The sequence below is a fragment of the Chroicocephalus ridibundus genome, chromosome 1, assembly GCF_963924245.1.
Source record: "Chroicocephalus ridibundus chromosome 1, bChrRid1.1, whole genome shotgun sequence".
Lineage (NCBI taxonomy): Eukaryota > Metazoa > Chordata > Aves > Charadriiformes > Laridae > Chroicocephalus > Chroicocephalus ridibundus.
Genome location: NC_086284.1, coordinates 10970678 through 10997316, shown reverse-complemented (window position 1 = coordinate 10997316; position 26639 = coordinate 10970678). Strand labels below are relative to the sequence as shown.

The following is a 26639-nucleotide window of genomic DNA, read 5'->3' as shown; positions in this document are numbered from 1 at the left end:
GGGGGGGCCGTGACCTCTCAACCCTTCAGCCGGGGCAGCCCCGGCCGAGTCAGGTTCCCGCTCTCAGGCTCCTCTTCCCTGGCGCTGCTGGATCTTCCATGCTGCAGGACCACAAAGGGCCAAGGGGGGCTCAGGACGAGCCACCCCCATGGGGCACCCGTGGCCACCACTGCCCCTGGGGGCAGTGAGTCCCCAGGGCCATCATGCAGCATTGCCCAGGACCAGCACACTCATGAGGAAGACCATGAGGAAGAAGACCCACATGAAGAAGCGGTCCATCACCTTGGCCACCTTCTTCCACTCGCCGGTCCAGCGCTGGGAGGCTTGGTGATGCCGGCAGCAGCTGGCGACGTAGCCCATGTTCCTCAGCAGGCCATCGTGGTGGCACAGGCAGTGGTCCCGGGGACAGCCCCCTGCCTCGGCACCCACCTCCCCCTCCATGGGGCTCTCCCCCAGCCCCCCAGTGTCCTCCCTGCACGCCTGCCTGCCCAGCACCCGCCGGGGGCTCTTGCAGCTCTCGCCCACCTCGTAGACACAGCAGAGCCGGGCCATGTGGTGGAGGATGAGCCACCTGGCCCAGGGGGGCACGGGCCGGGGCCCCGGGCCGCAGTGGTGGACGTTCATGATGAAGATGGTCAGCGCGGTGGAGGCCGTGATCATGGTCATGGTGGCGATGTAGTACTTCCCTGCGTGGGTAATGGGTGGTGATGCCGCGGTGGGGTGGGGAGAGACCTGTGCCCACCTCCCCCCATCGAAACCCCCCCTGGCATGGGGGGGTGCCCACCACCCCGGTGCAGACGCCCTGGTCCCATGGGAGGGTCCTGGGTGCCATCAAGGCTCACCGATGAACGGGACGCTCTCCGAGGGCTGCGTGCTCTCCACCACCAGCAGCTGGAAGACGGTGAGGGCCAGCAGCACTGTCACCCCCAGTGAGACCTTCTCCCCGGAGTCGGCCGGCAGGTAGAAGCCAAGGGGTGCCAGGAAGGAGACCATGATGCAGGGCAGGAGCAGGCTGAAGATGTGAACATAGTGACCAAGGATGAGGAAAAGGCTGAGGTACTTAATGCAGTCTTTGCCTCAGTCTTCAGCAGTAGGACCAGTTGTTCCCTGAGTACCCAGACCCCTGAGCTAGAAGACAGGGATGGGGAGCAGAATGAAGCCCCTGTAATCCAAAGGGAAACGGTGAGGGACCTGCTTCAGCACCTGGAGCTGCACAAATCTATGGGGCCGGATGGGATCCACCCAAGGGTATTGAAAGAGCTGGCGGAAGTGCTCGCCAGGCCACTTTGCATCATTTATGAGCAGTCCTGGACAACCGGGGAGGTCCCAGCTGACTGGAGGTTAGAAAATGTGACACCCATCCACAAGAAGGGCCGGAAGGAGGATCCGGGGAACTACAGGCCAGTCAGTCTGACCTCGGTGCCTGGGAAGGTCATGGAACAGATCCTCCTCAGTGCCATTACACGGCACATGCAGGAGAACAGGGTGATCAGGCCCAGTCAGCATGGGTTTGTGAAGGGCAGGTCATGCCTATCAAACCTAATATCCTTCTACGATAAGGTGACCCACTTAGTGGATGAGGGAAAAGCTGTGGATGTTATCTACTTGGACTTTTGCAAAGCTTTTGACACCGTTTCCCACAGCATTCTCCTGGAGAAACTGGCTGCTCATGGCCTGGACAGGTGTACTCTGCGCTGGGTAAAAAACTGGCTGGATGGCCGTGCCCAGAGAGTGGTGGTAAATGGAGTTCAATCCAGTTGGTGTCCGGTCACAAGTGGTGTCCCCCAGGGCTCGGTGCTGGGGCCGGTTCTCTTTAATATCTTTATCAATGATCTGGATGAGGGGATCGAATGCACCCTCCGTAAGTTTGCAGATGACACTAAGCTGGGCGGGCGTGTTGATCTGCTTGAGGGGAGGTTGGCTCTGCAGAGGGATGTGGACAGGCTGGACCGATGGGCTGAGACCAATGGTATGAGGTTCAACAAGGCCAAGTGCCGGGTCCTGCACTTGGGTCACAACAACCCCATGCAGCGCTACAGGATTGGGGCAGAGTGGCTCGAAAGCAGCCCGTCAAAAAAGGACCTGGGGGTGTTGGTTGACTGCCGGTTGAATACGAGCCAGCAGTGTGCCCAGGTGGCCAAGAAGGCCAACAGCATCCTAGCCTGTATCAGGAATAGTGTGGTGAGCCGGACTAGGGAAGTGATCATCCCCCTGTACTCGGCACTGGTGAGGCCCCACCGCGAGTACTGCGTTCAGTTTTGGGCCCCTCGCTACAAGAGGGACATTGAGGTGTTGGAGCGTGTCCAGAGAAGGGCTACAAAGCTGGTGAGGGGCCTGGAGGACAAACCTTATGAGGAACGACTGAGGGAGCTGGGGTTGTTTAGCCTGGAGAAGAGGAGGCTGAGGGGAGACCTTATCACCCTCTACAACTACCTGAAAGGAGGTTGTAGAGAGATGGGGGCTGACCTCTTCTCCCTGGTGACAAGTGATAGGACGAGGGGAAACGGGTTCAAGTTATGTCAGGGGAGGTTTAGATTGGATATTAGGAGACATTTTTTCACTGAAAGGGTTATTAAACATTGGAATAGGCTGCCCAGGGAGGTGGTGGATTCACCATCCCAGGAGGTGTTTAAAAAAAAGGGTAGATGGGGCACTTAGGGACATGTTTAGAAGTGGCTTTTGTCAGGGTAGGTTAAAGGTTGGACTTGATGATCTTAAAGGTCCCTTCCAACCTCAGCGATTCTATGATTCTATGTAGAAGGAGGCGCGGCGGCGGAGGAGCAGCGTGTAGGTGACGTCAGGGTAGGGCTCGGAGCAGCAGCCGTAGGTGATGACGTTCCTCGTGGCCGGTGTTATAGATTGTGGCCCAATAATTGACAGGAACCAGTCCAATTAATCAAATTAGTTTATTAAGCAAGCGGCAGCAAGCAAAACAGCGCTGGGCGGCCGGGGAGTCTTTGCTCCGCCAACGGTGCACACCCACTTCCCAAAAGTAGTTGATTATATACTCTTCTGGTTCCCGTATATGTGTCAATCCTGGTATATTCTGTGTCTGAGCGACGTGTTGCTAGGGGGTCGGTCTTGTCCCGCCTCCTGATGGTGGTGGGGCTGAAGGCTCCTCATCTTTATCAGTGTCCTTGGGGAGACTCTTTTCAGCTTATCTCACAACTTAGCTCTTCCCTTTGAAGTGTTAAAACACACCAGATGCCTGTGATTTAGGCCTTGAGGTATCAAAGTGCACCAGACAGCACGCTGGATGCCTGCGATTTAAGTATGTGAAGAGTCGAAACAGTGTAAGTTTTCACCAGCCTTTAAGAAAGCCTGATTTGATTAACAAACATGATTCTATTTATTACAATCCCCCCCCCCTTTTTTTTTTTTTTTATTTACCATTTTGTTCATCAAATCTTTGGAGTTCAGCGTGACTTAAAGCTAATGTTTCTTCTATTGCTGGTTCCTGATCTAATGACTCGTATTTAGCCCTGAGAAGCATTAAATGGGCAGCTTCCAGTCTGCCCTTTACAATTTCAATTACTCTGTTCAATATACAAGGGCCAAATGTTAATCCCAAAATTAATAGTAGCATAGGTCCCGCAATGGTAGACAATAGCGTAGTCATCCATGGGGAATAATTGAACCAGGATTCATACCAACTTTGCTGTGCTTCTCTTTCTTTCTTTCTTTTTTCTAATCCTTCTCGTAGTTTTGTCATGGTGTCTCTAACTACTCCAGTGTGATCTGCATATACGCAGCATTCCTCATCCAGAGCAACACACAACCCCCCTTGCTGTGCAAACAATAAGACACCTACAAGATTTAGTAAAATTAAAATTAGAGTGTGGCGAGAAGGGTGGAAACCCGGCCGGCTAATAAGTTTAGTTTGAACACTCACTCCAATTACCCAGTCCTTTTCTGGGTACCCTATCACTCCTCCCGGGGCATTTCGTGCGATTCCCTTGGTTAACACTGAGGCAGTCCTCCCAGTGTCTTTGTACAGTCCCACTCTTTGGGTTCTGTTCTCCACAGCTTTGTACTCCTCTGCCTCGCTCGTCAACTCGGTTGCTTCGAGCCACGAGGGGTATCATCTTCTCGGCAGCAGGGGTAGTCTTCAGGAGAATAAATGCAATTTTTAGTCGCTTGCTTCTGTGCATTTCAGGTGAATCGCACTGAACCCCTTTAAGTGTCTTGCGACAACACACTTTAATAATGTCAATTACAAATGGAGCAGGTTCGCTAGGGTGATAGCAATAGTACTCGGGTTTAATACCCCGTGCAAATATCTCCGGCCATTCACTAGATTGCTCCTGGATTTCACCATTAAATATTTTTATGTTTAGAGCCAATTTGGTGAGCTCACGCTCTTTGTCCCCAAAAGGTTGGCAAACCCCTCGAGGGGGTATCCCGTAACGGCAATGGGTCCCCCTCCGTTCTCGACACCCTTTACAAATAAAACAAATAAGAAGGATAACAATTACAGCTCAGAATGTCACACTTGATTCTTATGTCCCCTGTATCACCGTAACCGTACCCCACCGATATGCTGTAGTCGCTCACTTGTACCACAGTTATATGTGTGTCCATTTACAACCTCCGGAAGGCCATCTTCAGATCTCCAGGCGGGCTTGTCACTTCCCAAGAATAGTTTTTTTAATGGTCCTTTTACGCGGCTCGCATGAGTCCAGCCTCTCTCTGCTGTCCGGATGGCTGTTTCTGTGGTGAGTAAAACAAGATAGGGCCCTTCCCAACGGGGGTTAATGAGGACTCTTTCCATGATTTGATTAACACTTTGTCTCCTGGCTTTATGTTATGCATGGCTACATCCAAGGGGGGTCTCTGTACTACTAAGCCCTTATTCCGCAGCTTTACTCTCCTAGCCATGAGTTGAATTATATAAGGTCTAATTTGTGAATTTTCAAGTTGGGGGTGGTCCTGCGGAATTTCTAAATCGTATGGCATCCCATATAACATTTCAAAGGGGGAAATTCCTACATCAGTTTGGGGCTGTGTTCTTATATTCAATAGTGCTAAGGGGAGGCACTTTACCCATGACATCTTAGTTTCTAACATCAATTTTGTGAGCTGTTTCTTTATTTCCCCATTTACTCTTTCTACCTTTCCCGAGCTTTGTGGATGCCAGGGAGTATGATATTCCCATTTTGTCCCCAAAGAGGAGAGAGCTTCCCTTGCTATTTTTGAAACAAAATGGGAGCCCCTATCAGAGTCTATTACCTCAGTGGATCCATACCTAGGGATTATATTTTCCAGCAAAGTCTTCACTACGGTTTGAGCGGTGGCTCTAGCTGTCGGGAAAGCTTCCACAAAATGGGTTAGGTGGTCTATGATTACTAATAAGTATTTATATCGTCCCACCTTTGGAAGTTCAGTGAAGTCTAGCTGGATTTTAGCAAATGGTCTGTGAGCCACTTCCCTTCCCCCCAGGGCTTTTTCCCCGTAACTGATGTTTATTGACCCTTTTGCATGTCATACATTCGCTAACTATTCTCTTTGCTATATTGTATATACCAATGCACACATACTTTGTGGCAAACTGACCCACTAACGCCTGAGTTCCCCAATGGGTGTTCTCATGGAATTTTTGCATGATTTTCAAAGCCAGAGGTTTTGGGAGAACTTCCCGGCCATCCGGGAGTTTCCACTTTCCTTTTTCTGTCTCCCTGATTCCCATCTGAGTCAGCTTATCTTTTTCCTGCACTGTAAAACTCAGGATTGAGTGAATTTTTCCATGTAGATGGCAATGGCTATACTTGGGGTTGTCACACTCATCATAAATTAGACATCTGCAAGGGACTGCATCGATTCCAAAATCCTTCCAACACTCATAACATGGGAATTCGTCTGATTCCTTTCCACAAGTTATACAGTCCTCCCGAGTTCTTTTAGTCTGGATCACCATTAATGCCGCTCTTTTTGCTTCTTGATCAGCAAGATTGTTTCCTCTGACTAATGGGCTTAATCCTTTTTGGTGTCCTTTTAAATGTACTACGGCTATTCCCGCTGGTCCTCGTAATGCTTGTAAAACCTGGATTATTAATTCCTGGTGTATTAATCCTTTTCCTTGAGAATTTATTAAACCCCTTTCTTCCCAAATTTTTCCAAAAGTATGCACTACGCCAAAGGCATATTTTGAATCCGTATATGTGGTTCCAATTTTACCTTTTAAAAGTTGCAAGGCTCTTAATACAGCACATAGTTCACAAGCCTGTGCAGACCAACTAGGACTCAGAGGTCCTGATTCTATTACACTAAATGTTTTCCCATCAATGATTGCAAATCCTGATTTTCTCTTTCCTTCAACTACCCGGGATGATCCATCTACAAATAGCTTTTCTCCTTCTCCAAGTTCTTCCTCATCTAAATCTGGTCTGATTTTTGTTTGCTCCTCAATGTTGTAAAGACCATCATGACTTATTTTGTCACTCGGCTCCCCATACAAAAACTGTGCTGGATTCTGCACGCTTGTTACCTGGAGTTCCAGTTTGGGAGAGGAAATTAGGATGCCTTTATATTTTAGGAGCCGGGGCATCTGTTATCCATTTGTCAGCTTTTTGTTGCAAAATTCCCCTGATGTTGTGAGGTGATAATACCCTCAGTTCTCCTCCAAAGGTAATTTTATGGGCTTCCTCTACCAAAAGGGCTGCGGCTACTACCACTTGAAGGCAGGTAGGCCAACCCCTACTTACAGGGTCCAGGAGTTTAGATAAGTATCCCACAGGTTTCTTTCTTCCTGCCCATTCTTGTGCTAATACCCCAAATGCGGTCCCTTCATCAACATTGATAAATAGATAAAATGGTTTCTTTACATCTGGCAGGCTCAAGACTGGGGCATTTACTAAATCAGTTTTTAGTGTTTCTAATTGTTTATCATCATCCTCCGACCATTTCAATAATCCATCCTTAGTTAATTTGGTATAGAGGAACTTCACCTTTTTGCTATAGTTCTCAATCCATTGCCTGCAATAGCCAAAGAGACCTAATAATTGCCTAAGCTGTCTTTTAGTTCTAGGAGCCGGTAATGACAATATGCCATTCACCCTTTCGGGGTCTAATTTCTTAGTTCCCTTGCTTAGTCTGTGTCCCAGATATTTTACTTCTTTCTCAACAAATTGTAGTTTTGATTTTGATACCTTCAATCCTTGTAAACTCAAAAAATTTAGTAACTTAATACTTTCCTGCCTCACTTTTTCTTCGCTATCACCAGCTAGGAGCAAATCATCCACATATTGGACCAGTGTGACTCCTTCACTTAACTCATACCCCTTCAGGATTTGTTCTAGGGCTTGTCCGAACAAGTTCGGAGATTCGGTAAAGCCTTGGGGCAATACCGTCCGCCGTAATTGTTTCCGATGGTTATCTGGGTCTTCCCATTCAAAAGCAAAGTAATCTCGGCAATCTTCTTTGAGAGGGCATGCCCAGAATGCATCCTTCAGATCTATTACACTATACCATTGATTATCGGGCCCTGTTTGACTCAGGAGGGTGTGTGGATTCGCCACCACCGGGAATCTAGCTATTGTTCTCTGGTTAATTTCTCATAAGTCATGTACTAACCTATATTTTCCATCCGGCTTTTTTTTTTTTTTTTTTTTTTTACAGGCAGGATGGGAGTATTAAAAGGAGACATACAGGGTTCTAGCAACCCCTTTTCAAGTAATCTTTGGATCTCAGGTTTCAAACCTAGCCTCCCTTCTCTAGGAAGGGGGTATTGTTTTATTCTGACTGGTATTTCTGGGTTCCTTATTGTTACTGGAAAGGGTTCAATATCTAACTTACCTACTGTTTCCGGGGTGTACCAGACTTCAGGATTTATTTTCTCTTCATCTATTACTCGTAAGGGACACAGTTTAATTTTTTTTAGTGTTTCATTTTTTACTTCTAAGCCAATTCCTAATTCAATCATCAAATCTCGGCCCAATAAATTATAGTCTGCTTCAGGCATGAGTAGCAGGGACCCCACCCCTACCTTAGAATGGGTTTCAAAAAACACATCCTTTATTACGGGTATTCCAAAAGGTTCTCCTTTTGCTCCAATAACCTGTATAGTCGCCGAGGATATTTTACATCCTTGGGGCAATTTTTGAACGGTAGATCTTTCTGCTCCCGAGTCCACTAGGAACTCAATTTCTTGTTGCTGTTGACCCACTTTTAGTTTTATCAAGGGCTCTCGTGTTGTTTTTTTTTTTTTTTTTTTTCCTCGGGTTCCCAGCAAATAGAGCCCCTGACACCCCTAGTCTTTGAACATTTTCTCATCCATCATTCTCTTTCTGCAGTCCTTTTTAACATGCCCTTTTCCTCCACAATAGAAACAAACCACAGTTTCCCATTCTCTCCCTCTTAAAGGTTTTTGGGTCTCCTGTCTTATCTGGCGAGCTTCAAACCCTTTTCCAGGGGTTGACGTCCTTTGCCCTTCTCTGACTGCAGCTACCAACATTCTGGCTTGTTTCTTATGTATTTCCTCCTCCCTGCGGACATACACTTTCTGGGCTTCCCTTAACAATTCATCCAAACCCCTATCCTGCCAATCCTCCACTTTCTCCAGCTTCTTTCTAATGTCCGTCCATGATTTAGCTACAAATTGTTTTTTTTCCTACCCCCCTGTTTCTTCTCTCTCAAGTGATATAGATTTACTCTAGTCTCTGACCTTATCCACAAGTGTGCATATTCACTCTCCTCCAGGCTAAAGGGTTCCTTAGAATTAACATAAATATGTAAAGCCTGGCATATCCAATCTTCAAAGGACCCAAAAACGGGCCAATACAGGTGGTCACTTCTAATTTGTTTCCCACCCCAAACTTCCATACAATAACGTATCATTTTTGCTTTATCCTTACCCTGCCTAGAAGGGTAATCATCCCAATATTTAATCATTAATCCTAACGAACTGTCTGGCAGTATCTGGGGTAACCTAACCTTAGGCACCGACCCACCCATGGGATCAGAAGGCTTGCTTTTCTTCTGTCCCATCTTCCGGAGTGCCTTCACACACACACACAATCTTTTCCCCCTGTTCCTGGCCCAGTCCCTCGCGGGAGATGGGAACCGCACTACTAAGGGGTCCGCACTTGCTTCGTCCTCAAGTGGACGTCTCACACAGGCACACTCCAGGATACCCAACCCCAACCGAACGGATCACCGGCCTATACTTACTCACTCCTGAGTCTTCGTTCGGGTCTTCGTGCACAAAGTTTACGGGGTTGCCGGCTTTTATTTGCTTGCTGCCGAATTTCGAGTTCGTCGGTAGAGGTTTTGGGTGTAAAAACCCCCAACAGGGGCCGTTTACTCAGCGGGGCGCCCCCCCTGTGAGGTTTACAGCCAAATTGCCTCTATCCGAGTCACGGCACCAAATTTGTTATAGATTGTGGCCCAATAATTGACAGGAACCAGTCCAATTAATCAAATTAGTTTATTAAGCAAGCGGCAGCAAGCAAAACAGCGCTGGGCGGCCGGGGAGTCTTTGCTCCGCCAACGGCGCACACCCACTTCCCGAAAGTAGTTGATTATATACTCTTCTGGTTCCCGTATATGTGTCAATCCTGGTATATTCTGTGTCTGAGCGACGTGTTGCTAGGGGGTCGGTCTTGTCCCGCCTCCTGATGGTGGTGGGGCTGAAGGCTCCTCATCTTTATCAGTGTCCTTGGGGAGACTCTTTTCAGCTTATCTCACAATTTAGCTCTTCCCTTTGAAGTGTTAAAACACACCAGATGCCTGTGATTTAGGCCTTGAGGTATCAAAGTGCACCAGACAGCACGCTGGATGCCTGCGATTTAAGTATGTGAAGAGTCGAAACAGTGTAAGTTTTCACCAGCCTTTAAGAAAGCCTGATTTGATTAACAAACGTGATTCTATTTATTACAGCCGGCATGCCCAGCGCCTCCCACTCCACGTACTCCACGAAGTCCGTCAGGTCCCCGGTGTCCAGCCGGTTGCGGAGGTCGATCTGGTTCCCGTTGTAGGTCCAGGAGCCGAAGGTGAGGCGGCAGCGCTGCCCGTCGAAGGGCAAGTAGGAGACATCCACCTTGCAGGAGCTCTTGGTGATGGCGGGCGAGTCCTACGTGATGTGCGCGTCGGAGCGCAGCACCACGTTGGTCTCCACCGAGCCGCCAAAGCCGTCGTCGGCGCTGGGGGAGGGATCGCTGTGGGGCCAGGATGGCCCCGAGCCCCACGTGGGGCAAGGGTCTGCGGGGCCGGGGCCGAGCACTGTCCCCAACCCCGTGTCCCCTCCCCACGTCACCCCCAGGAAGAGGGGGCTCGCTGCCCCTGGTCACCCCCGGGGTGGCACATCCCAGCTGCCAGGTGGGTGGTACACCAGGCTGACGCCAGCACCTCCTGCCGCCGCCTTCTCACCCAGTCGAGGTGACCGTCTCCCCACATCCCCCACACCAGGACCCCCCCTGCTCCCCGTTGGCAACACCCCCAGCCCCAGCCTCAGCCCCCCCAGCTCCGTGAGGAGCCGGGGGTGGGGGAGGGCGAGCAGCACCCACTCGTTGTAGAGGATGATGATGTCTGGCCGCCAGACATAGCTGCTGGGGATGCGGATGCTGTCGATGCCGCCGTAAGCGTCCTTGTCCCAGGCGAGGTGGGCATCCAGCCAGGCCTGACGGACCCACAGGTAGGAGGTGAGGACCTGGTTCCTCTCCTCCTGCTGAGGGCAGAGGTTGGGGGGGGGGACGGGGACGGGGACAGACCTCGCTGCCCCCCTGTGGAATAAATACTACATTGGCTAAAAACACAAAAGTACAGCATTGTTCACACAGGAAGGAAAAGTAGAAAATCAAGAGGCTTCTGAGGGAGAAAACAGCCGCAGCTGGCATGAAGAATACAACACCTGTGGTTCCCTGATAAGCTACATGAGGTATGGGACGGGATGCAATTATTCCACGGCTTTACCTTAGGATGTATAGCGGATACGGGAATGGGATGATACCAGGAAACAGATAAGCTGCCAATTAGCTGCCCGCTCCATACTCGGAGCCAACATTTTGCCAAATTTTCATGAAATGCTGTCCTTTGTGCGAACTTTGCTCGTTAGAATGTCATTATAATACCAAAACACACCTCCACCCCGAAGGCTACCCGCCTCCAAGGTGCGACCGCTCCTTCTTGAGCCTGCGCCCTGAGCTTCTCGTAAACTAGACCTTTAACTGTGAAGCGAGAAAAATTTACACCACTCATGATAAAAGCATGTACGACTAAAGTCACTCAAACTCCACCTCGAAGATAACAAATAGTAGAAAAACAGCCCGAGAGAGGGGGGATACCCAGGGAAGACACCATCGCAAAGAATTCCATCACTGGCTTCTGGGAGCAGGCGACGGGCTGAGCCTCTCTTCCCCCCCATAGGGACACCTTTGGGTAAGACCTAGATTATACCGAGGGCTCCCTCGGGAAACTCAGAAATTTCTCTAGAGACTCTCTTTTCTACATGTATAGCCAGGCTGTATCGTTAGAACGTTGTCCCGCGTTTTGTAGATGTAACAATACTTTCATTTGCACGTGCTTTGCAGACAGTGTATTTATCACCGGCTGCCCTAAGAACCTATCTATCTGTTGCTTAAATAAACTGCACTTTTTGAAGTAGCTCGTCCTTTTGGTTTCTCACCGAACGCGACCAAAGACTCGAGAGTGGCCGTGCTAGTTCATGAGCACGACTAGACGGAAGGTGCAGTCCAGTAGTAGTGTATCCATCCAGCCAGCCAGCCAGCCTGTCCAGGGCCCTCTGTAGAGCCTTCCTTCCCTCAAGCAGATCAACACTCCCACCTAGTTTGGTGTCGTCTGCGAACTTACTGAAGGTGCACACAATCCGCTCATCCAGATCATTAATAAAGGTATTAAACAAAACTGGCCCCAAAACTGAGCCCTGAGGGACACCACTGGTCACCGGCCACCAAGAGGATTTCACCCCACTAATCACAACTCTCTGGGCACGGCCATCCAGCCAGTTTTTAACCCAGCAAAGAGTGCACTTGTCTATGCCACGATTCGCCAGCTTCTCCAGGAGAATGCTGTGGGGGATGGTGTCAAAGGCCTTACCAAAGTCCAGAGAGACAACGTCCACAGCCTTCCCCGCATCCAGCAGGCGGCTCACATGGTCATAGAGAGAGATCAGGTTGTTAAGCAGGACCTCCCTTTCCTAAACCCATGCTGGCTGGCCCTGATTCCGTGGCTGCCCTGCACTTGCCGTGAGAGCTCACTCAAGATGATCCTCTCCACGATCTTCCCTGGTACCGACGTCAGGCTCACAGGCCCGTAGTTCCCCGGATCCTCCTTCCGACCCTTCTTGTAGATGGGCGTCACATTAGCCACCCTCCAGTCATCTGGTACCTGCCCTGTTGACCAGGATTGTTGATAAATGATGGAGAGAGGCGTGGTGAGCTCTCTCGCCAGCTCCCTGAGTACTCTTGGGTGAATCAGTCAGGACGGACAAACGACAAGACTCTCCTTGAAGAGTTAAGTTAAGCTCTCTCTTTATTACAAACTTGGCTTTCTTATATATCTAATCTTTTGTTCACGCTCCGTTCACGTGTTCTTTCTACGCTTTCAATTGGTTAGGTTACATAGCACACGCGCTCGTAGCTACAATACGATTGGTTATTGAAATCCTGTTCGCATTGCTCAAAATCTGGCTTCCTCACAGCCTAACTCTCCTTGTTCTCTGAAGCGATCTTCTTCTTTCTCCTTTTTGTTACTTTGCCCTTATATGACGCAACTCGCGGCCTTCTTACGGCTACACTGCAATCTCTATCTCTTCTGTCAAAGGGTCTACGGGCCCGCCGCATCCCCCAACATGTATGTTATTGCATGCCTTAGTAGATTGCTCTGTGTTATGCCCTGTGAGACTAAAATGAACCCAGCAGAAGCGGTCTCTTGAGCAAGGGGGTGGAATATGGGAAAGCAACGGCAGATCGGCGAGGAGGATTGTAAATACACTCAAGGGACTTGCACCTGGGTGCTGGAAAACACATATATCACACCAATCGTTATTCAGTCTCGGGTGCTGGCAAGAAAAACGTTTGGATGACATAAGCCTGTGATGGACTCACAGACACCTCATCTAGCTGCTTGAGGATCTTGGCCTGTTGTGGAAGAAGATCAAAGCACAGTACCAGCAAGAACAGGGAGTCCGCATGCGCTCTTGCTAACGAGGACTCTTTTGCTGCCAAGGATTCGTGATAACAAGGACTCTCTTGCTGCCAAGGATAAGTTTAACAATGCTACTAGTACCGCTATTTCTGAGTTGTTGCTGGATGTAGATAGTATTCGATATGCGATGTTGCAAAACAGAACTGCTACTGATTTTTTGCTTTCAGCTCACAGACACGGTTGTCAAGATTTTAAAGGACTGTATTGTATGAATCTAAGTGACCACTCCAAATCCATCCATGCCCAGTTGCAGGAACTGCACCGACCGAACCAGCAACTTGTGGAGACCACTGGGTGAAATCTCTTTGCTGGATGGACTTGGGGGTGGGGTTGGTTGAAGCAAATTATACTCATTGCCTGTGTGGAAGGAATTTGTCTGTTATGTTTAGTATGCTGTTTGCCGTGTTTAATAAGCATCATACGATCAGTTGTAAATGCCGCTTTGCATCGTACCCTCGTACGAGTTGTAGAATATGTTGCTCTAAAAACTATGTGTGTATCCATGAGAACCCGACCTTCACAGAAGAAGCTAAGACGGGATTACAACAATGGAGTCACGTATCAGACAGCCGCTGTTAGCAAAGCTGGATCATGAGTTTGGTGAGACTCGCTGCATACGCTGGCCACGCGTGCAGCGACTCTGGCCTGTACTTTTCTACTCAGTCCAGTGCAGGAGAGTCTGGTGGGACTTGCTGCGTGCACTGGCCACGCGTGCAGCGGCTCGAGCCTGTACTTCTCCACTCAATCCAGTGCAGGATATAAGGGGGCTGTCTCGGGTCAGAGACGGGGAGAGAGACATGAGCGAGGGGGAGAGAGACATGAGCGCACTTTGAAGATACAGGGGATGCCCTGAAGCACTGTGTCTGCCCCCGCCCCCCCCATAAGTTCTATGTTCATTAACCCCAACAGCTCCGAAGGCATTACAGCATGTTGCAAGATAAGATATAGTCTACTACTGCTGCAAGACGCATTGAACACCTTCCTACAAGAATTTCAACTTTATGCCCTGATAGGACAGTGGGATGATGCACTCGCAAAGAGCCTGACTGCACTAGAGTGGGTATTTTTGCCACATACCTTTTCAAAACCAGTAACTACGATGATTGAAATGTTACCGCGATTGTTTTTCCAGGGTCGTTTGTGCTGTCAGCAGCTTTCTGGAATGGATCCAAGCCACATACATGTCCCCACCAGAAAGGATGACCTTGACCCTTGGTTATCACAAAGTCTTAACCTCCTTAGTACATTATATTGGGCAAATAAGTTATTCTTTCCCCTGGCACAGACTATTACAGTCACTTTCACAAATTCCTTTACAGCCGCGCATCCTGCTAGCACCAAAGCCTCTTGATGGCACCTGTTCGGTGTTTGCAGATGGTTCAGGGACACAGTAAAGGCTTTGGACTTATTTCAACAGGAACTGCTAAATGTAGGCAGAATCTCAATGTGTTACTGGTATTGTTCAAAGACTTGAAGGAGCATTTATAAAACAAGTAGAGAACCAATGGTTATTTAGTCTCTTACTGCAATTACTGTTGCTTTTATGAAAAAGACAGTTTCCTTATTTTATTGTCCACATACGCTCTCATAGCTGTTTACTTGGCCCGTTAACTGAGGGAAACACAGTTGCGGATTATCACACTGTTGGTAACAACTCCCAACATTATGCAGCAAGCTAAAATGTCGCATGATTTTTTTTCATCAACATGCGAAGGCATTGAGGAAGCAATTTTCTTTGACACAACAAGAAGCACGTGATACTGTGTGAACGTGTGCCGGTTGTCAGCAGCTGGCTCCTCTGCCATCCTTTGCGGGGGTTAACCCGCGAGGGCTTACACCTGATGAACTTTGGCAATCCGATGTTACGCGCATTATGGAATTTGGACATGTTTCAGTTGATTTGTTTTCACACTTTGTTGTAGCTACTGCTCATACAGGAGAGAAGGCTTGTGATGTTATTCGACATTGGTTGCAATGCATCGCAGTCGTGGGAGTACCGAAAACTATAAAAACTGATAATGAACCAGCTTATGTGTCCGCTAAAGTACAGGTCTTTTTTTTTTTACAGATATGAGGTATTAAACATGTCACCAGTATTCCTCATTCCCCGACTGGGCAAGCAATTGTGGAGCGTATGCATCATACTTTAAAAACCATGCTTGCTAAACAAAAAAGGGGGAATCCCGTAGGTATGACACCTCAAGAGTGAGTGTATAAAGCAACTCATGTTTTAAGTTTTCTAAACATGTCTTCTTTGTCATCCACAGCAGTAGAGCGACATTTTGTAAGAAGTGTTGAATGGCCTGAACAACCGAAGGTGTATTATAAGCACCCTAAATCGGGGTGCATGCTAACCACAGATAATACTGCAACAAATAGAAGTTGTGAGCAAGACAATTCTGTAATGATTTGTACTTCTCATCCGTCTGTTTGCTTCGGCTCAAAATGCAAGTATACAAGAATGTAATCAATCTTGTTGTGTAAAGTTAACGCTAGTAAGGTATAAAACAGCAGTAATATGGACAGGGAATCGGCAAAACGCATTAAAAACACGTCTTTCTCTGTATTGTGATTGGGAGTACAACTCTCGAAGACTTTGTGTTACATCTCTCCCCTGGAATACGTTGCTACATGGCTGAGAAATGGTTAAACACCATCTTCAAGGTGCTTTTGACATGTCGTTGCAAGAAAATATTCGTCCTTTACATGACCAGCTAAAAGCTCAAATACTAAACATTCAAGACTTAATGAACCGCAATGTATTTGAAATATTACAAAAGGATTTCTCGTGGGTAAATCCAAAGAAATTGGCTTTCTGGGCTAAATTTAGGAATCTGGGTATTTATTGCCTTAGCAGGGTTCTTCTTGATTCTGTTTTTAATTGTGTTTAGTATGATATATAACCTGCTAAGAGCGCCACAACGAGTAGAAGCACAAGTCATGGCCACCTTGTTAATAAATGGTCTGGTGTTAAACAAAAAAGGGGGAGATGGGGCAGATCTACGAGCAGAGGCCTGCGTACGGCCAAAGACACAGTGAGCAGCGCACACAGTAAACACAGAGCCAAGAGAACAGTTCGTACCTTCACTCCATCCTGTGACGACCATATAACGTTCCCGAATCTCGGACAAAGAATAGGGCTAAGTATTCTTCCTTCGCTGGGAACAGCCATGGCATTAAATATGTTGAATAAGATAGGGTGTTGGGCAAGTAAACAGATAAACCTTGCAACTGAAATCATATCTAGCTTGCTCACTGATGTTGATAGCATTCAGCATGCTACGTTGCAAAATCGAGCGGCTATTGATTTTTTGCTGTTAGCTCAGGGTCATGGATGTGAAGATTTTGAAGGTATGTGTTGCATGAACCTTTCCAACCAGTCATCATCCATTCATAAGCAGTTGCGGGATCTGAAGGATAACATGTCCAAATTAAAAGTGGTCAAAAAGGTTTCGATGATTGGTTAAGCTCATGGGGTATAACGGGATGGTTATCAGATTTACTAAAGCAAGGGCTCATGCTATTGTTGGTTATATTACTATTCGTTATGGTAGCCTCATGTGTTCTCCGCAAAGTGACTGACATGATAGAAAATGCCATGCATAAGGTCTGGCTGGCTCAAGAAGAAAAAGGGGGGATTGTAGGAATGTGTCTGAGAGAAAATGGTCATGTGAGCCAGCCTCCCTACTATGAGAGATTAGAGTAAGAGCAAAACAGGTGGTAGAAGATGGAATTAGTACATGGCAAAAACGGGAACTGAGAAGGCAGAAAACATGTTGTGCTAATGACTAAGCAATTTACTATGCGAATTCTTGTAACCAATCTGCTGTGTGAACGAACTGCATGGACAGCGCGTGGACAGCGTAACTAGCTAATCAGAAATAAGCGAGTCGCGTGTACGGCGACAACACAGGGTATAAAAGGTGATGATCTGTGCTTAATAAACGGCTTCTGTTGGTTCACATTGGACCGTCTGGAGGCCAGTTATTTCTCCTCACCTAGCCAGCCTCGGAGCAGATCTCTGGGCGGTAGTCTTAAATAGTCGTTTAGCCCTAAAAAAGACCTGCAACGTATTCAGGAGACATAACACTAGGAACATGCTGGTTTGAGCATCCCAAGGATATTCAAAATTCTCAAAAGCTGTCACGCCTGACCCGAAGGAGAAAAGCCGTTTCCATCAGAGGTGACACGATAAGGGAATGACTGAGACAAAGGGGCTCCAGCAAAGGCTTGTAGAACATCTCTTATCACACAGACAAAAGGACAAACTGATTCCTACTGCATTAGCGTCTGGAAGGGTAGTCATACATTTAACCAGGGCTAATGACATTGAGCAATTTTTTTACCAAAAAGGAAAGAAATCAACCAGTCAGATAATCCCTTTAGGTGTAGCATAAAGAGAAGCAAACAGCGGCAGGACATGCGGGAAGAATTTTAGGCGCCTCGCACAGACCGTGAACCCTGGAGTACCCAACCAACGGGAAAGAGGGGAGGGAAAAATTGGGCCGGGATTAGGAAATAAAAAGGTGTGGTGTTTCAAGAACGGAAAGTGTGCCCACTTGCTAGGTCACCCGCTCTTGCAAGAGCGTGAATAAAAATGTGCTTCCCAGAGGATTCTGCCTGAGCCTATTTCATTCGGACCGGAACTTATTTCTCCCACCATTCTCTGTGTCCAGAGAAGGGCAAGGGAGCTGGTGAGGGCTCTGGAGCACAGGCCACGGCGCCGGGCCCTCAGCCGCCCCACAGCCGGGCGCAGCCCCGCCGCAGGCCCCGGCCCCGGCACCGGCCCGGCCCACAGCGGCGGCCGATGGCGGCGCTCGGGGGTTCCCTCACAGGACGCGGCGGTGTTCCCCCCCCTCCGATTATTAACCGCTCCTCATTTTTCAGACAGGCAGAGATGATCTGTTACCGAGAATCCCAAGGGAGATCAAGAGAGACTTCTGGGCCTTGGGATGACTAGGAAAGGGCTCAGGAGCGCAAGTCGTGCTCTCCTCTGTCGTTGCAGGCACAGGGAAGGATGAGGAAAGCAACAGGAAGAGCCCGCAGATCAATACCTGGCTGCGAGCCTGGTGTCAGCGGCAGGACTTTGGGGTTTTTGATCACAGCATGGTTTACAGGACAGCAGGCCTGTTGGAGACCGATGGGATACACCTGCCTCAAAAGGGGAAAAGGATCCTTGCACAGGAGTTGGCAGGGCTCCTCAAAGGGGCTTTCAAGTAGATTTGAAGGGGGAAAGGGATGAATCCGGCAGCAGAGACGCAAGGGTCGTTGATGGGTTAGAAGCTACGGCTGCGCCTGGGAATGGTCAGGTAGGAGTGAAGCCTTCTTCCAGCAAAAAGGTGTCAGGATCAGCAGGCCAGCTGAAGTGCTTCCACACTCATGCCTGCAGCATGGGCAAGAAAGAGGAGGAGCTGGAAGCCATTGTGCAGCAGGACAGCTATGACATAGTCGCTGTCACGGAAAGGTGGTGGGCTGACTCGCACGACTGGAGTGCTGCATTAGATGGCTACAAACCCTTCAGAAGGGACAGGCAAGGAAGGAGAGGAGGTGGGGTGGTCCTGTATGTTGGGGAGTGTTGTGAACATTGAGACCTTAATGATGGTAAACACTGGGGTTGAGTGTTTCTGGGTAAGAATGAGGGGGAGGGCCAACAAGGCTGATATGACGGTCTGTTATAGACTGCCCAACCAGGACGGAGAGGCAGGTGAAATATTCTGTAAGCAGGTGGGAGAAATCTCACGATCACTGGCCCTTGCCCTGGTGGGAGACTTCAACCTACCAGGTATCAGCTGGGAACACAATAGAGCTGAGAGGGAAGAGTCTTGGAGGTTTCTGGGGTGTGTGGGGATAAATTCCTGACACAGCTGGTGAGGGAACGCACTAGGGAAGGAGCCCTGCTGGACCTGCTGTGTGTGAAGAGAGAAGGACTTGTGGGGGATGTGATGTTGGAGGCCGTCTTGGGCACAGTGACCATGAAATGACAGAGTTTTTGATTCTTAGAGAAGCAAGGAAGGGCGTCAGCAGAACTGCCACCATGGACTTCCGGAGGGCAGGCTTTGGTCTTTTCAGGAGCCTGCTGGAGAGAGTCTTCCTCTAGGTTTGGCTCAACACCCAGAAGAGAAGTGAAAAACTGTCTTCTCAATGGAAGACGACAGCGAAGCTGAGCAGAATCGCTGGGCTCACCTAACTGATGTCTGTCTGAGACGTGTCTTCCATCGGTCAGACGACAGGGACAGATGTAACGCTGCCTTGCTCTGTAAAAATGGAATGGGGCCCTGCACTCGGGATCCCTCCCTCCTCCACGAAAGATGAAACTGGAATTTGGACTACTGGGGGAAGCCCCGTCTTACCAAGAAAATACTCAATGGCTTTGGCTAGGCGGTTTTGTGATAAAACACATGGAGGGATGACAATTTTTAATCAGATTGAGAAAATGTGGACAGCCCCCGGAAGACATGTGGCAGTAAAGGGGATTGTGAGTTCTTGGCCCACATGTTGGAAGTTTTCCGGTGCAAAACCCAAGCAGGAGGTTGGAGGGCAACCATGGTCATACTTCCCATTCCAAAGGCTGCAGATGGGTTATGCTGACGTGCCTCCTGTGGGAGGCGTTAAGCACCCGCTGGTAATCATGGATCAACCCTCAGGAGGAGTAGAAGCTTTTCCTACCAGGAAAGCTGATCCCACAGGAATGGTCAAAGCACTTTTGTGGGAAATCATTCCCAGATACTGACTGAAATGAAACCAGAGGATCAGACAGGGGTTCTCATTTTTCAGCAGGAATACTAAATATCTATAAAAGTTCAGCCTGGAGAAGAGAAGGCTCCGCGGAGACCTTGGAGCCCCTTCCAGCCCCTCAAGGGGGCTCCAGGAAAGCTGTGGAGGGACTCTGGATGAGGGAGGGGAGCCATGGGACGAGGGGAAGGGGTTTCCACTGCAAGAGGGGAGACTGAGCTGAGATCTCGGGCAGAAATTCTTGGCTGTGAGGGCGGTGAGCCCCTGGCCCAGGTTGCCCAGAGAAGCTGTGGCTGCCCCATCCCTGGAGGGGTTCAAGGCCAGGTTGGCCGGGGCTTGGAGCAAGCTGGGCTGGTGGGAGGTGTCCCTGCCCAGGGCAGGGGGTGGCACTGGGTGGCCTTTAAGGTCCCTTCCCACCCAAACCATTCCCTGAAGGGGTGGGGCCCTTCTCCTTCTCCCTCCCTTCTTGTTATGATTTGAGAAACCCACCACAATTTCTTGTCCTTTAGACAACTACTCTCTCGCCCGATGACCCCTCCTCACCGGGGAAGAGGAATTGGGGAAAAACAAGGAAACATGAAGGTTGCAATAGAAATAGATTTACTAGGATAAAATTAAAGAATTTACACTAATAATGCTAAAGAAGCAGCGTCAATCCCGATATCAATATCAAATACCCAAGGATTACACCCAGCCCATTCCATCAGCAGGAAGCCGTGCACTCCCAGCAGGGGACAGCCAATGGGGGACACCGTGAGTGCTGCGGCTTTGGGAGGAAGGGAGGGGCTCAGGGCTCCGGCACCGCAGCAAGGAGTTCTCTGGACCACCGCCATCAAGGGAGAGTCGAACTACACAGCAGACTTTATAATTTGTACTGAATGTGATGTTCGTTCTATGAAATAGTCCTGTTGGCAGCCTGGGGCAAGTGCCCTCCTTGTCTTGCTCTTCCTCATCCCCTGCTGCATGTCACCAAGGGGGGCCCTGACTGCCTGTGATGTCACAAAGCGGGGCTTTGACTGCCCCACGATGTCACAAAGGGGGGATGTGCCCCCCTGCCACACTATAAAAGGGGGACGCGGTCCCCACTGGAGCCGTCAGCGGATGCTGGGCACCGCAGTCTGGCATTGTCTGGGCAGACTGCAGCCTCGGCCTCTGACACCCCAGCAGTCTTGCGGGTCCCGTCACTGGGGACCCAGGAGGACACTGGGGAGCCGCATCGCGGTTCTGTGCTGGTGACTCGGAGCACCGCAGCCACACCGGAGTCGGTGCCATGGGGCGCTCTGACGCCGTGTCTCCCCTGGGCCCTCTCCTCCTGATTGTGATGGGGCTCAGCGTATTCTCAGCTGTGCTGCAGAGCAAGCGGCTTCAGGTAGGTGACTGTTGCACCACACTGTGCTGCAGCGTGGGGTGGCGAGGGATGGCGTGGGGTGGCGTGGGGTGCCGTGGGGGGCTGTGGTGTGGGACTGGGAAGTGCTCCCGTCTCACCCAGCTCCTTGGGACCTTGCAGAAGTGGTGGAAGAAGAAGAGTAAGGAGAAGCGTCAGACAAGCAAGACAGGAGCCCGGCCAGAGAAGCAGAGCGGTGAGTGGCCCCAGCACCGAGCACCCTGCAAACGGCCGACACCCCACGGCAGCCCTGAGCCGGGGCTGTGCCGGGGGCGGCGGCCGCTCAATCTGTCTCCTCCCGCTGCAGCTTCTCGGGCAGTGGATGGAGAAGTGGAGAAATCCCATTCGAAGCAGGAGAAGCGGTGAGTGTGGGGGAGACCCCAGATGCTGCCCCAGACCCTCACCCCGTGCCCTGCCCCTGCCTGCGCTGGGCAGCCCTGACCGCCAGCCAAGGGGGGTGCTGCCCGTGGGTCCCGCTGGGCTCTGGGGTGCAGCGGGGTCTCTTTCTCCTCCTCTGCAGGGCGAGTGCGGAGGCCTTGAAGAGGAAGCATCGCTCCCCACGGGCCCCGCTGGCCACCATGGACTCTGTGACTCACAGAGGCTCCTCTTCCCTCAACTCCCTCTACTCCTTCCCGGAGCCCCGGCCTGGTGCGATGGCGGAGCTGGCAGCACTCGACCGCTCAGGACCCCGCCATCCCCCAAGGGCTGTCAACGGGAGGGTGGAGGAGCCAGGGCCAGCCCTGTGCCAGGAGCCCCCACTGGAACTGCCTACAAGGACCAAGCAAGAGCCGGTCCCCAGGGAAAGCAGGGACAGGGCGCAGAGCCCTCTGCACACACAGCCTTCACCCTGCAGCCCCCCAGCCATGGCCACGGACCAAGGGGAGCTGATCATGGAGCTCCTCCGCTGTTTTGAATCCACCCAGGAGATGGCCAGGCAGTGCTGTGAGATGCTGAAGGTGCTGCAGGCCCGTTGGCAAGGGGCAGCGGGGGCCTGTGATCGGAACCTCCCCGGGGAGCCCTTCCATCCCCTGGGCAGGATGGAGGCGCAGCAGCAGCTGGGGGCCACAGTGAAGCCCCAGCACCTAGGAGCAAAGCAGCCGTGGGTGGATGCAAACACAGATAAGGCTGAGGATGGGGACATGGACAAGGAGAAGGACACGGGACCAGACACAAGTGTGAAGGAGAAGGAAAGGAGCAGCCCTGTGGAGCTTGGCAGGGGGAGCCTGGCGGAAGTGAAGAGAAACAGCAAGATGGGGCCGGGCGAGAACAACTCCATGGGGCCAAGCACCAGCAGCCCCCCAGGCTCAGGCAGGAGCACCCCCATGGATGCGGAAGGGAGGAGGGACAGGGCGCAGAGCCCCGTGAATGTGCTTCCGCCGCCCAGCAGCCCCCCAGCCAAGGCCACAGACCACAAGTTGCTCTACTTGGAGCTCTTGGACACTGTCAAGACCTTGGAGGAGGAGAGGCAGCAGCGCGGCGAGGTCATGGACAGGGAGTGTGACCAGACGTCCCCAGGGCTGTGCCCGCTAGGACGGTGCCTGTGTCACTGCTGCACCCGGCTCTGGCACCGCCTGAAGGACTGCTGGAGACGCTGCTGCCGGACGCGCCGCGTCTGCTTCAGCAATTTCCCCCAATGGGTGGGAAGTGTGGGGCCGGGAACCCCCTAGAGTGCCCCTCTTCTGAACCAATAAAAAAGTCAGTATTTTCTCTATCCCTGTGACTGTCAGGAGATCAGTTTTGTCCCTTGACAGGAGCAGAGAATCAGTTTTGTGTAAGGACAACAGTATGTGCTACAGTAATCCCAACTCTCCCATGGAGATCATAGAATCATAGAATCTTCATGGTTGGAAATGACATTTGAGATCATCGAGTCCAACCATTGTGCAGCAGGACAGCTATGACGTAGTGGCCATCACGGAAACTTGGTGGGCTGACTCGCACTCCCTGCGGGGCACAGCGCTCATTCCCTGTGCACCTTGAATATCCAATGTCATATCCATGACCCTCATGGGCAAGTGGTCAGAGGAACGTTGTGGGCCAACTTGGCCAAGGGAGCCCCAAAACTGCGTGTGAACTTCTTCTTTGAAAGAGTCACGAAGCACGATCACCTAGCCAGGATCCTGCTAGCGGAGATGCCAGTCAGCAGCATAAGAGTCTGCGGAGCTACAGTTTCAGAGACCCAGGCTGGAGAATGAGACGCACCCTCACCAACCTCCTCCCAGCCTCCTGGCCTGTTCTGCAGGTACGGGAACCCAGAGTGACATCTCACCGCGGTATCACAAAGCTAAGCAAAGTGATCCTCCAGGCCTTCTGCATAGCAGCGCTCAGCAGGAGGAATTCCTGACCACTTCAGTGTTATGGCCAGAGGGTCATTTTCATAAGCGAGCCACTGCGGTGTTCCACTCTAGCCTGGTTGAGGTTGTTGTCCTTGTCCAGTTGTGATCCCCGTTATTGCAGTCTTCACTGTCAGGCTGATGTCAGGTTGCCCTCATAAAAAGCTAAAACACCCAAAATACTGGTGCTGGGATGTCAGCTGTGAGCAAAAAGAGTTTTTCAGGCAGGAAAACCTCAGTTTTGTGAAACCGCTTTAGGCTTCTTCTAGTTAGACGTGTTCACGTTTAGTAACTGGTAACTTGCTTATCCTTTCCGATGTTTCTGAACCCCACCCTTTTGCAGGGAAATCTGCGTATGAGGAGAAGAGTCTGTACACCCTGTTTGCTTGCGGAGCTGTAGCCTGCATCGGCCTGCACTCGTGGTTCTGCTCCCTTTTGGCAACACACAAACGTCTAGAGCGGATGTAAATTAACTGGTGGCCATGTCAGAGCCCTTTGGTGTCACGCAGGATGTGCCACCAAAGGTGTGCGACAGCCTTGACCCACGTCAATGAGCATCAGGTCTTTGCACGCCTGAGGGAAGCACACGGCCTGATGGTTGCTGACAGGTTCTGCAGATAGGTTCTGTTGCGCTGCAGAGCTTCCAAGGAACAGCCGGGATCTGCAAAGCTTTCTAGAAATTGTCTTTGGATCTACTCTCATACCGGGGATAATTTCCAATATGTCAAATAAGATCATGGCATGAGCTGAGGGTACGACATCTTCTAACGGTAACAGAAGTTGTCTGTCTCTTAGGGTGGGGTGCAATGCACAAGGGCCCCCCCATCTCCACGGGAGAGTTGGGATTACTGTAGCATCTACTGTTGTCATTACCCAAAACTGATTCTCTGCTCCTGTCAAGGGACAAAATTGATCTGCTGCCAGTCCCTTCTGTTGGTAGTATTGGGAAACTTGTTTATTGAATTCTAGTTACTGCGCTCACCAGTTCTGTTGAGTAGCACTAACAACATTTGTTCTTTTTGGAAGGAATTAACACTTCAGTGGAACAATGACCGTGAGCTGCTGGACGATGAGCTGCTACAGCTCACCTTGTCATGCCACAGGCTGTTCTTTCTGGAAGTGTGGGCCTTTCTAAGTGTCACCCCCGTGGAGAGGCTGCTCCAAAACCGGGCAGAAAGGAAATGCAGTTTGGCTACTCTAAAGGTAAGACTTTGTGCTTCAAAACTCCCATTCCCTTCCTCTCTCCAATAGCCAGAGAAAGGTGAGGTCCCCAGGGCCAGAGAAAGGGCGCTTACGGAAATGCTAACATAACTACCTTCCCTAGGTTACGTTTTAGCATTGTAACGAGCCTGAGAACCACTCGCAGAAACGGGGCTTTCCGACCTCCTCAGCCAGGTACAGAATGCTGCAGAGGCTGAACAACAAGCCCCAGCAGTTCCACGAGTCCTTCCTAGGCTGGGCTTCCCTCTGTCTCCTCTAGTTCAAGCTGGGGATTCTGAGTCACCTGCCAGCCCCGGCGCTTACGTCTACGCTTAAGTCGAGGCCGGGGCGTTGAATCCCACTAAACTGCAAAAAGATGGAAGCACATCTCACTCTTTAGGGATGCTGTGTTGAACTGGGCCAGACCACGACTGTGGCTGGTGTACACCATGCTGTCATGCTGCTTTGCATGCCAGATGCTGAATTCAGTGGATCCTCCCCGATGTGTGCAGCTCCCAGGGGTGCCTCGCTTCTGGGGGTAAAAGGAACCTGGCTCTCCCCAGAGATTCTTCAGCAGGAGACGGTGTTTTCCGTCAGTTTGGAGTGAAAACAGTCACACCTCAACATTTTACTCCAAGCCAAGGCATTTGGCTTCTCTGGGTTCCTCATTAGTCACAGAGGCTTCTTGTTGTCATGAAATTTAACGGGCTGAGCGTGCTCCGTGTATCTGAGAGACACGACCCTCATTCATTCGTACAGGTCGGGATTTACACAGCCCGACAAGAGCCTAGTGAAGAGGCCCACAGAATCACAGAATGGTAGGGTTGGAAGGGACCTCTGGAGACCCTCCAGTCCAACCCCCTGCCAGAGCAGGGTCACCTGGAGCAGGTTGCACAGGAACGCGTCCAGGTGGGTTTGGAATGTCTCCAGAGACGGAGACACCACCACCTCTCTGGGCAGCCTGTGCCAGGGCTCTGCCACCCTCACAGGAAAGAAGTTCCTCCTCATGTTTAGGTGGAACTTCCTATGCTCAAGTTTGTGCCCGTTACCTCTTGTCCTGTTGCTGGGCACCACTGAAAAGAGCCTGGCCCCATCCTCCTGACACCCCCCCTTTCAGTATTTCTAAGCGTTGATAAGATCCCCCCTCAGTCGTCTTTTTTCCAGACCAAAGAGACCCAAGTCCCTCAGCCTTTCTTCATCAGAGAGGTGTTCCAGTGCCCTCATCACCCTGGTAGCCCTTTGCTGTCCCCTCTCCAGCAGTTCCCTGTCCTTCTGGAACTGGGGAGCCCAGAACTGGACCCAGTGCTCCAGACGCAGCCTCCCCAGGGCCGAGCAGAGGGGGAGGATGACCTCCCTCCACCTGCTGGCCACACTCTTCTTGTTGCCCCCCAAGATGCCATTGGCCTCCTTGGCCACAAGGGCACATTGCTGGCTCATGGTCATCCTGTTGCCCACCAGGACTCCCAGGTCTCTTTCCACAGAGTTGCTCTCCAGCAGGTCAGCCCCCAACCTGGACTGGTGCAGGGGGTTATTCCTCCCCAGGTGCCGCACCCTACGCTTGCCCTTATTGAATTTCATAAGGTTCCTCTCTGCCCAACTCTCCAACCTGTCCGGGTCTCTCTGTATGGCGGCACAGCCTTCTGGTGTGTCAGCCACCCGCCCCCCCAGCTTTGTGTCATCAGCAAACTTGCTGAGGGTGCACTCTATCCCTTCGTCCAGGTCATTGATGAATATATTGAAGAGGACTGGACCCAGTACTGACCCCTGGGGAACACCACTCGTCACTGACCTCCAACTAGACTCTTTGCCCCTAATCACGACCCTCTGAGCTC

The 26639-nt window shown here is 50.7% G+C and overlaps 1 protein-coding gene across 1 annotated transcript; it reads right to left on the bottom strand.

Annotated features, from left to right (window-relative positions):
* Positions 1-17: 17 nt before the first annotated feature.
* Positions 18-23238, bottom strand: LOC134511212 (neuronal acetylcholine receptor subunit alpha-10-like). The gene is given in 8 exon segments (XM_063324832.1): positions 18-23; positions 223-686; positions 843-1020; positions 2755-2839; positions 7200-7204; positions 9872-10136; positions 10500-10651; positions 23191-23238. Coding segments are annotated over 8 exon segments (1203 nt in total).
* Positions 23239-26639: the final 3401 nt, after the last annotated feature.